The sequence below is a fragment of the Buteo buteo genome, chromosome Z, assembly GCF_964188355.1.
Source record: "Buteo buteo chromosome Z, bButBut1.hap1.1, whole genome shotgun sequence".
In the NCBI taxonomy this organism is placed as follows: Eukaryota; Metazoa; Chordata; class Aves; order Accipitriformes; family Accipitridae; genus Buteo; species Buteo buteo.
In genome coordinates, this window is record NC_134204.1 from 42,343,049 (window position 1) to 42,353,368 (window position 10,320).

Consider the following 10,320-nt stretch of genomic DNA (forward strand, 5'->3'; position numbering starts at 1 on the left):
ATAATTCTTATGCTCTGTATCACAATGTAGCACAGCAAGATTAACCTCTAGGGAAAAATTCACTTCAGCATGATGGTCTGTCACTTAATCAAAAGCTGGTTCAACAGCTAGCTTGGTTAGTTACTGTCAGGCACCATATACAGAGCCACTTCCACATAGAACACTACACCAGAATCAAAACCGTGTCAACTACAAAAAGACATAAACACAATTATTGCTACCAAAATACAGCAAAATCAAAATTTCCTAAGTAGTACAAAACAGGTAAATCATGTCAGGTATACTGCAAAATCTCCCTGTGCTCTAGACAGAAGTTGACATAAGGAGGCTTAAGACTAATAAATTGAGGCTAGAGGGGAATGTATAAAAGCAGGTTATGACTGTGCAAGATGGAACTGGGCCAGTGCATTAGGTCTATTACACATTATTCAGTTACTGTCAAATGATACAGTAAACAAGGAAAGAACTATCTGACATCATCCAGATGTCATCATTTTCTGAAATGTCCTAACCTTTTCACTAACCGTCCTCTGTCCTTACTGTGCTGCAATCTATTTGTATCTCATTAGAAAAAGTGATATCATTCCAGTTGTTAAGGACCTGTCTAACTGTTGCTGGCACCAGGCTTTCTTCTTTGGAGAAAAAGAATATAACAGTAATGTTATCAAGTCATTTAAACTCTAAGCCTGATCTCCCTCAAGACTCCAGGCTGGCAACCGGGGACTTCGGTGCTGCTCCAGTCCTGCCCCTTTTCACACTAAAATCCCATACCTTCTCCCCACCTGCCTAGCGTAATCTCACCATACACCAACTCAGCAAGGCTAAAGCTGAGCTTTTATTCCCTCTCCTTTTACTGCACCTCTCTCTCAGGGGGACACATACAACAGATATATAGGGATTAATAAAACTATCCCGCGCATCACTCCAGCCCGTAATCCTGGCATCGCGTTCAGTTTAGACACACACATCCTGGCTATCGCCAAGTCCCACAGGTTTACTCTCTCATCAACCTTTCCTATCTACCCTCACAGCTAACACTCTGCCTATCACTGCCCAATGGTTTAATCAGATAAATGTTATTTGGCCTCCGCAGGGGTAAACCTGGCAGCTTCCAGAACCACGCTGTGGAAAACCTTCCCCTCGTCTGTGGCTCTGACCCTGCCATATTGCTCTGTCCATACAGGCCTCTCTCTCCTGGCTCTCCTTGCTCCAACACATTAAATAAAATCCCTAAACTACATTTTGAAACCTTTTCAAACCTTCCTCTGCTTCATCTATTATCTCCTATTCAATAATGACATTTTAATCTCCAGCTGGTCAATAGCAGAGGAATGGAAAGTAATCAGATCTCATTTCCTCCGATGCTTAGAGACATGTTTCCAAAACCTCCCCATCTTCCTTTTTCTACCTCCTACTCAAAGCTGCCCTTTGCCAAACTGCTAACAAATAGGTTAGGATACATAAACGTTATCACACCTACCTATTACCACCCTACTACTACTTTGGATTCATCTGCTTCCTCCTGTATGTTTTCCAACTTACTTTATGGACTCTTTAAGACAGGGATTGAACAGATTTTTTAATGATGTATTTGTATAGCATCTCGCACAACAGGATCCTGGCCAATACCAAAGTATCACACTTATCGCACCCATGGTAGTGCGATACCCTAGTAAATTGACATATACCAGACTGAAATGCCTTTGGAATTTATTTCTGTGTAGAACAACGAACAAAGTACGTCAGCTGTGCATGCAATGATTCAACATCCAAGAAGTTATTCACAACAGAATTTGGCTTCATCTTGATTAATCTGATGTACTACACCTCTTCCAATGGAAAATTCACCAAGATGTGCTTTATTCTTCCTTTTTGTGTGTGTGTGTGTGAAAAATGAGAAAATATCACTGCACCAGTGACTGATGAAAGGCAAGGTATGTAGGCTATAGTTTATAAATGTTATTTCTGTCCTCCAAAACCAAGAAAATCCATGGGAGAAAAGCATTTTTAATTCTCAGCTTCTGCTACATGTCTGTAGTCTGTATGGCTTTTTTGGAACTGTAAAAGGCTATTAAACCACCAAGTATATCTTCCTTATAACTGTAGGTTGCTTTTTAAAGTAGTTTTACATACGTTCATCCCATTCAGGTTTTATTTTGGTTTGCTTTTATGGGGGTGGCTTCCCTCCTTCCTCTGGGAGACTGCTCTCTTAGCTAGAAGACCTCATTTTCAGGAAATATTCTTTTGTTGTTAAGCCTCTGCTGACCATTTTGCAATTTCTTATTTATACCTATGCACATGAATGAATGATTCCTTCTTTGTGTTGCTTTTAGTACCCCATAGATCCAGACTGCGCTCATGTCTCAGCTTAGCAGTAATTTAATCAAGTTTTATGTTTAGTTTATTTCTATTTCCTTGGAAGTCAATTCTTTAAATCATTTTGTTATGATTCTCTGAATTCTTCCTCCAGTTAAAAAATATTTTTGGTTATATGGTACCCAAAAGAGAAGGAAGCATTCCACTTGAAATTGCATAACGATGATGAAAAAGAGACAGAGTAAGTCTACAGGACATAACCCTCTCTAATAGAGATGTGTGTGTGTCTATAAACATACAAAGGTCTATTACTCCCTTACTACAGGATACGAAGACTGTATCCCAAAATTGCATTTTTTAACACTTGCATCACCCTACAAGCACATCTTATTTGCATTACAGTGACACTCCCATCTCCATCTTCCTGTTTTCATGCTCTCAGATTTTCCTCCTCATATTGAATGTATATTTGGAATTATCCTTCAACAGAATTTCCCAGAATATATTTCTAATAATTTCACTCATCTCTGTAAACCCTTCAATATTACTGTATCTGCTCAGCATGGCTCACAACTATTCTTTGTTTAAATATTTATCTCAGGATTACGTTAGCACAATGTTTACTCTTTCTTCCACATTACTAATGAACCCTGACTCTGAAGTTCCTGCTGCAGAGTACTTGGTTTCTTCTGACTGATTTAAGGAACAAAAGGTTAATCAGCTGTAAGACTCTGATTCTGCAACATTTTTAGGTGCACATACAACTTATACATGAGTTTTCTGACAGAAGTTAGTATCATTACTCATACTCTTAATTCTGTGCATACGGTCAGTGCCCTGCTAAACGGAGCCTAGTCCCCTGTGTGCTGCTGGATTAATGCAGAGAAAATATATGAGGGTAAGACTTGATTCCTTGTCTTAATGCATGAAAGCTTTTTTACCCCTCTGCTTGGACAAGTTCAGCAATTTCTGGGAAAATAAATTCTGCTTCGCTTCTGTAATGTCTCTCACTTCCCATAAAGAAACCACTTTATTCCAGCTAAATCAAATATTATTTTCAAAGTAACCACTCCCTATCATTGATAACAAAGCTCCAGACAGGGAAATAAAAGGCAATATGAATAAACATGTAAGTGACTCAGCTTGTTTTTAAACTGTGGTCACATAAATCATGTCTCAAGTCATGCCATCATCACTAACTGTTCTTTGAACTTCTTTGCCTCAGAAACAAGTACAACACTCATTTTTCATCATATCTATCAAAGCAATGCCTTGGAAGCCTTTTTTACTATTCTCAAAGGCATCTCCCTGGTCATGGGCCTGGCCCTCACTTTGGAAAATGTCCAGTCACACAGTCCAATTTTTCTCTGAGCACATCTGCCTGGGGGCATAATTCCTCATTTGCCCAGTGTATTACTCTGCCAGGTGTAACACTGGTCTAGCATTATAGTCTCTTTTCTTATGGCAGCAAGGGATTAAAAGAAGTTTTAGGGGGCTTGTTTTTTATTTTTCCAAATGCTGTTAAGTGCTGAAGATGACACAGCACTTAGAAAGATTATTTCCCCAGCTAATCTGCTCTTCTCTGCAGAGGGAGGACCATCTTTCAATTGCTAGTTCGAAGCAGTTGCCTGCAGTATGTGGATATCTCAGTATTATCTGTGCATTAAGCCCTTTCCAGGGCTCATTCCGTCTTCTTTGGCTTCCCTGAAGCCAGCGTATGAAGCATTAGGCTCTCCATTAAGCACAGACCTAAGGCCAGGGAAAAAGTACTGGCTGGCAGCCATTGTCTCCACAGCTCTCAGGGGGGACTCTGTCAGTTTTTTTAATTCTCTCTTTTTTTTTTTTTTTTAATTCTTACAGCTTCTTTCTTGACAGACTCCCTTGATTTAACTTCTCACAGTCATTCAGCTTCACTGCAAACAGTCTGAAGTACATGAGATTACTTGAAAAATACCAAATTTAACTACCTCATGCAGCACACAGTACTTAACATTAGAGAATTACTAAAGAAATAATTTTTGAATTTTTACTTCTCTAATTGCTTTTAACATTTTGATAATCATTCTGACAATCATTCTGAAGTTACATCACTGAAGTCTTAAACTGTTGATTTATTTTTCTAATTAAATTATCCAAAATTGTGTATTGACTAATCAGTCACTCTTCTCCCACTTGAGAGTTTAGCTGTGCCTGAGTGAGTCTAACCCAGACAGAGACAGACTGAATTGCCACCAAACATATCAATAACACAATATACTGGGAAGAGGCAGCAAGGTTTTGTAAAGTATGACATTTTTGTACAAAATCTTTTAAAGTTCTTTGAATAATTCAACAAGCACGCAGAGGAGAACAAGCTAGTCAATGCATTGCACTTGGGTTTCCAAAAATATTATTGAAAGGTTTCCTAGAGGCTAGTAAAGAAACTAAATCACCAAAGAAAAAGGGGGTTTAATCCTCTCATGGCACAATCAAGAACTAAAAGTTAGGAAACAAACGACAGGGACAAAAGGCCAGTTTTCACAATGAAGGAGAAATATCTGTGAAGGATTCTCCACTAGGATATGTGCTGCTCTTCATATCCATAAATTATAAATTATATTACTTCCAGTAGGACAGGCAGGCAAATAATGAGGTAACAAAAGCTACAGACAATACCAGATTATTCAGGAGAGTAAAATCTGAAAGTAGCTACAAGACCCGCAGAAAGGACTCACAACACTGAGGGGCTAGGTAATAAAATAGTAAATGGAAATGAGGGCCAAGAAGTGCAGACTAGCAAAAATGTGAGGAAACAACCCCACATCCATTTTTCAGCTGTATTTACACTGTTAGATGGGCTTTATAATGGGTCTTACTAAGCAGAAAAAACATCACACATTCATTTTAAATGATACTCTGAAAGCATCAGAAAAATGCTTTCTGACAGTAAAAGAGAGTAAGTAAGATTAGAATAAGTAAATAGAATACCAAGAACTCTTCAGAAAATACAAAAAACCTGAAATGTTGTTATACTACTGTCAAAGTGGTTTATGCACTCGTATCTTAAAAACAGCAAGCAGTTCTGGATTCCATAACTTTCAAAGGGTTAATAAAATTATAGAATCTTCAGAGAGGCCACAAGGATGAGCAGCATGATAGACCAGTGCTCATGTAAGAAGGGGCAATAGAAAATCTTGGCTTGGAAATGTTTGGGAGAAGAGAAGGGGGATATGGTAATACTTAATGAAACACCACAGAAAGTGAACAAAAAATGTTCATTCAAGGCATAAGAACCATGGAACACCCATTAAAATTGTCAGGCAGATGGTTTAAAGCAAACAAACAGGGATATTGCACCACTCACACAGAGCACATGACAAAATTGTAAAACTCACTGGCTCAGGGATCTTGTGGAAGCCAAAGCATGAATTGATTAAAAACAAAAAACAAACCAACAAAACAAACAAACAAAAAAACCCACCAAACCCAAAACGTAGCCAAATGTATGGAAGATGGCTCTAGCTGTGGCTAACATAGTAGTTCAGGTACACATTTTGATCTAAGCTTTCAACACCTGACCATCAGATCTGTATATTCTGCTTATAATCCTCCCTCAGCCAAGACAGAATGCTGCTTTAGAAGGACCTTTGGTCTCACCTAGTCTCACCTATTCTCACATTATTACCAGACTTAAGGAAAACTGGAGAAAAACCTGCAGGACTGAACCATAAATGCCCAAAAATGTCAGTACTGCATCTCTCATATTCTCCCATGTTTTGCCTTCTAATATTTTCCCTCCTTGGTTTTACATAGATTATATGTAACAATTTTGAAATCAGTATTAAGAATGTTGAATGACTACATGACAAGTCACAAAAGCAAAATTCGTTGTTCTTAAAGAAAGAATAGCCTAATGGAGACTTTATGATTAGTACATAATATGCAGAGAATTTTCCTCTCTAACAATCAATGAAGGTACACAATACAAGAGTCTTAGAAATCAAAAGACATGCAAGTCCTTCGTGTGGTATACTCTGAGGCTAGAATTTGCTCCATATGGAAAAACAGCCTTGATTAATGTCGTGGCTAGAGCCAGACCCAAATGAATGATGAAGCACTTGCAGTAATAGGTTCTGCTGCACAGTCTGGAGCAATTGTTCCTCGGGAGCTGTTGTTCATAAGTAAAGGAAATTTTCTTTTACTTATGCTGAGTAGTACTCTTGTAGTCAGTGCACTGTAACCAGTTTAACCTAACAAGATTACCTATGGTGTGAAACGCTAGCACTGTAAGTCTGGCATCGTCAGGACTCTGAGATGCAACTGTAGGGCTTTAGCATCTTCCACAGATATGGCTGCAGTAGCACAGCAACACACAGCAGCTTGTTAGTTCTGAGCCACCCGCCCATTTACCTGGGCAGCTTTACCTCAGATTTGCATCAGTGCCAAACCATAGCCCCTGGTTTGTCCTCAACTCAGCAAATCATCCATTACTCTGGATTACCTTTTCCAGACTACTGTGGTACAAAGTAAAGTGGCAAATTGAAGTCAACTCATGAGATTTATAAATCTGTTCTGAACTGAACATGCTAGTGCTCAGATGCTTCTTCCTCAGCCATGCTCAGCTGACGTGATCGTACAATGAAATGACCACAGTCAGAAAGATGCTTCCCCCCGCAGTACTCCTCCTGTAGAGGAGACCTGCTCCAAAACATATGCTTTTCTCCCACAGTTCAGAAGGTACAAAGAGAAATCTGCATTTATTTCAAAAACTCACATTGCAGGAATAAAAAGGGCTACTGTTCAGTTGCTGTGCTTCCTGTTTCATCTGAATTAAAGAAATAGTACTACCTATTATCCACGGGCCTCTCCAGATTATGGTTTTCCAGACAACTCCTTTCTGATTATCAACAGCTATTCAGAAAGATTAATGCAGTATTTGCTTTTAGTAGTAAAATCAAGTTGTTCTTACTGCCTGCCATTTACTAATGATGCAGAGGGGACTGCTATCATAAAATAATTAATGTCTATTAAGTAAGACCACCTTTGATGTACTGAGAAGGAAAATTGTCAAAACCAAACCTCCAGTTCAAATGTTGCAATATATGAAATGCTGATATGAAAATGTATTAAGTACTTGTAACTGTGTTACGCAGTATCTTTTAACAGGGCTACCAAAGTTTAGACTGTTTACATGAAAACAAAAGGGTAACACTTTACAAACTCCTAAAAATACATAGTAAAACAGCTGGCATGTGACCAAGATGACACACCTCATGTTTACCCTTAACATTTGCCAACACAGTTAAATATTAAGGGAGCCACCAAGGGATTCGTTTTCTCTCCTATTTTGCCAGTCCTCTAAAAAATGCCTTAATTCTCCGATTACCAACATATGCATGACAACAAAAGATGGTATAACAAGCCATCCTTTACAAATCATTGCATATAGGGAATGATGGCCATCAGAGAAAGAGGATCTTGGTTTTATGATTGCTCACTCTTCATAACAGGTCTATGAAACTGGGAAGGCCCTCTTCTAATTATCAACAATGAAGTGTACATTTAGTTAACTACAGCAACCTTCCAAAGGGTGGGGAGGGGGCCCTGCAAGCACATAGGTCCCAAGCGCCCAAAAATACAGGGCAAAACTAGCAGCCATGGGATTATTTTTTTTTTTTACTAACCCATTATTAGTCCTATAACTGAACATACTTTTTTAGAGCTGGGATAGCTAGCAGACGTGCAGGTTGCCCATGAAAGGTAACAACTGTGAAGCTGAGTTTTGCACAGAAAATCAAACCTCACGACTGGAAACAAGTTGGCCTAAGACCACCCCTGTCTTAAAAACATCTTACTTTTGCACTGCACGTAAGGGGGCAAAAAAAGCACACAGTATTTGGGGGCAGATTACCGGACACTGTAAACAAAACAAAGGCCCTGCAGTTTCAGCACAACCACCAAGAGAGACATTTGAGAACAGGACCTGTACATCTCTGTGGTTCCTAACACAGTATTAGCTGCCTATGGCAGATGAGACACAATTATGGGGCTGGTCCTCGATCACCTTTGCATGCACCTCCGTTATTTTAAGTCTTGCTTACCCAGACTCATTCCTTTCTCCTAGTGACATTTAGACCAGAGAAATGACAGTTTTTCAGTGACTCCCGACACAGTTTTTCTCCCCGTTCGACTACGCAACTTGATACACCTGGAGGTCTCCACAAACGCGCAAATCATCCCCAAACGGCCCGCTGCCGCCCCGCCCCGCGCCAGTCCAGTTCGGGTTCGTGCACTCGTCGAGCAGAGCGTTATTCAGCAGTAACTCCAGGGCAGAAAGGCGCGGGAGGACAACGCACCCCCAAAACGGGCCCCGGCCGGCGCCGCAAAGGTCACGAGCCCCAGCCCCCCCCGCCGCCCGCCCTGCCGAGCGACGCCGAGGACCAGCCCGTCGCCGAAACGCTCCCCCAAGTTTTCTGGGGGGCGTCCGCGGGTGCGGCACCCGGGGCCGCGGGGGGAGAGGCTGACGGCTGCGGTTACCGGCGAGTCGGGCGAAGTTTCGCGCCCGCTGCCCCCCGCCGTGACTCACCAGCTTGGACTGGGCGCGCTGCAGGAACTCCTCCATGGCGCCGGCAGAGCCGGGCCGGGCCGGCGGAGCAGGCAGGGCAGGCAGGGCAGGCAGGACTGCCGTCCCGCGCTCCCGCGCTGTCCCCGCGCTGCCCGCTGCGGAGCGCGGCCCCGCCCCCTGCCCCGCCCCGCCCGCCGCGGGCCGTGACGTCAGGGCGTGCCGCAAGGGCCGGCGCGGAGTCCCGCGGCAGGGGCCGGGGCCGGGGCCGGGGCCGGGGCAGGGGCAGGCGGCCCCCTGCCGCGCAGCGCGGTGACGTTTCCCGCTGGGCCCGTCAGACCCCAAAAAGCCGGGGCGCGTGCTGTTTCGGTAAGGTGTGACCCAATCAAGGGTCGCGGCGAGGCCCAGCTCGGGGTCCGAAAGCCACAGGTGCGAACCGGCGGGTGCGGCCGGCCCTGGGGCAGGCGCTTCTCGCGTCTTGCGTTTTACGGGTGGCGGGGCTCAGCAACGGGGGAAGGTCGAGGGCAGCGGGGCCCGAGGCAGGGACCCCTGCGGGCCGCCCCCCCCCCCCGGGCACGGCGGCAGGGGGTCTGGAGGGGAGCTAGCGGGCGCAGCCTAGGCGCCAGAAAGCCAGTCCTCCCCTTCAGGCCTCGCATCCCTGTCCCAGTAGGGTGCCCGCAGTCCCGTTTGGTCCACGTACGTCGAGCTGGGCAACTGGAGCCTCCTCGGATGGCACCTGCTTCGTGGAGAAACGAAGGGACGCCTCGAAGAGCTGGAGTCCCAGCCCGGGACTGTAGAAGTCAATGGAAGGCCGTGCGACGGGCGTGGAGCAGACTGGGCAGCACCTGCCTGCAGGATTCGTAGCTTCCCCAGCGCTCCCGCACCGCTAGTGCTCACCGCTGTGTTTCCTTTGCCTGCTAAAACTAACTAACCTGAGTGGTACAGATTTACTATTCCAATCGAATTGTGCCTCACTGAGGAGTTAGCGATGGCTAATTATTAATAAATTCAGTGCTATGAGATGTGGGATTTTTTCCTCTGGTGTGTTATTTTACAGCTCATTGAAGATACTACTGTAAAAGCTAAAAGCTCTTGCTCCCTTATTAACAAACTTTTTCTTACGAGTGTAATTCACTCGCATTTGATTTGTTAATTCTTTCATGGTATCTTGCAGATCCTATTACAGAGTTGCCTGTCATGATCAATCTCCTCTGCCTAATCGTATGTTCCTGTTCCAGAGTGTTCTGGGGAACAGGAAAAAAACCCTAATCTGCATCATAACCATTTAAAATTGAAAGGTTAATCTTCATTAAAGTATTTGAGTGGACTTATGCGCCGTGCAAATGATGTGAAGCAAAGAGTCATAAATGACAGTGTTCTGCAGAAAAAAATTGAATTTTGCTACATTTACTGGAACATTTCTTCTTCTGAAACACATCAGTGTGTTTCAGAACTCTATCTGA

The 10,320-nt window shown here is 43.1% G+C and overlaps 1 protein-coding gene and 1 long non-coding RNA gene across 2 annotated transcripts in view; one reads left to right on the top strand and one right to left on the bottom strand.

Moving 5' to 3' along the window:
* Positions 1–9,002, bottom strand: part of PRUNE2 (prune homolog 2 with BCH domain) — a 146,914-nt gene extending 137,912 nt beyond the window's left edge. The window contains exon 1 of the mRNA XM_075020057.1: positions 8,882–9,002. Coding sequence (XP_074876158.1) covers positions 8,882–8,917 — 36 coding nt within the window. The 5' untranslated portion in view covers positions 8,918–9,002. The remainder of the gene's footprint in view (positions 1–8,881) is intronic.
* Positions 9,003–9,009: 7 nt separating this feature from the next.
* Positions 9,010–9,877, top strand: LOC142026759 (uncharacterized). The gene is made up of 2 exons (XR_012648908.1): positions 9,010–9,226; positions 9,528–9,877. It is a non-coding gene; the product is annotated as an uncharacterized LOC142026759 (long non-coding RNA).
* The last annotated feature ends 443 nt before the right edge of the window (positions 9,878–10,320 follow it).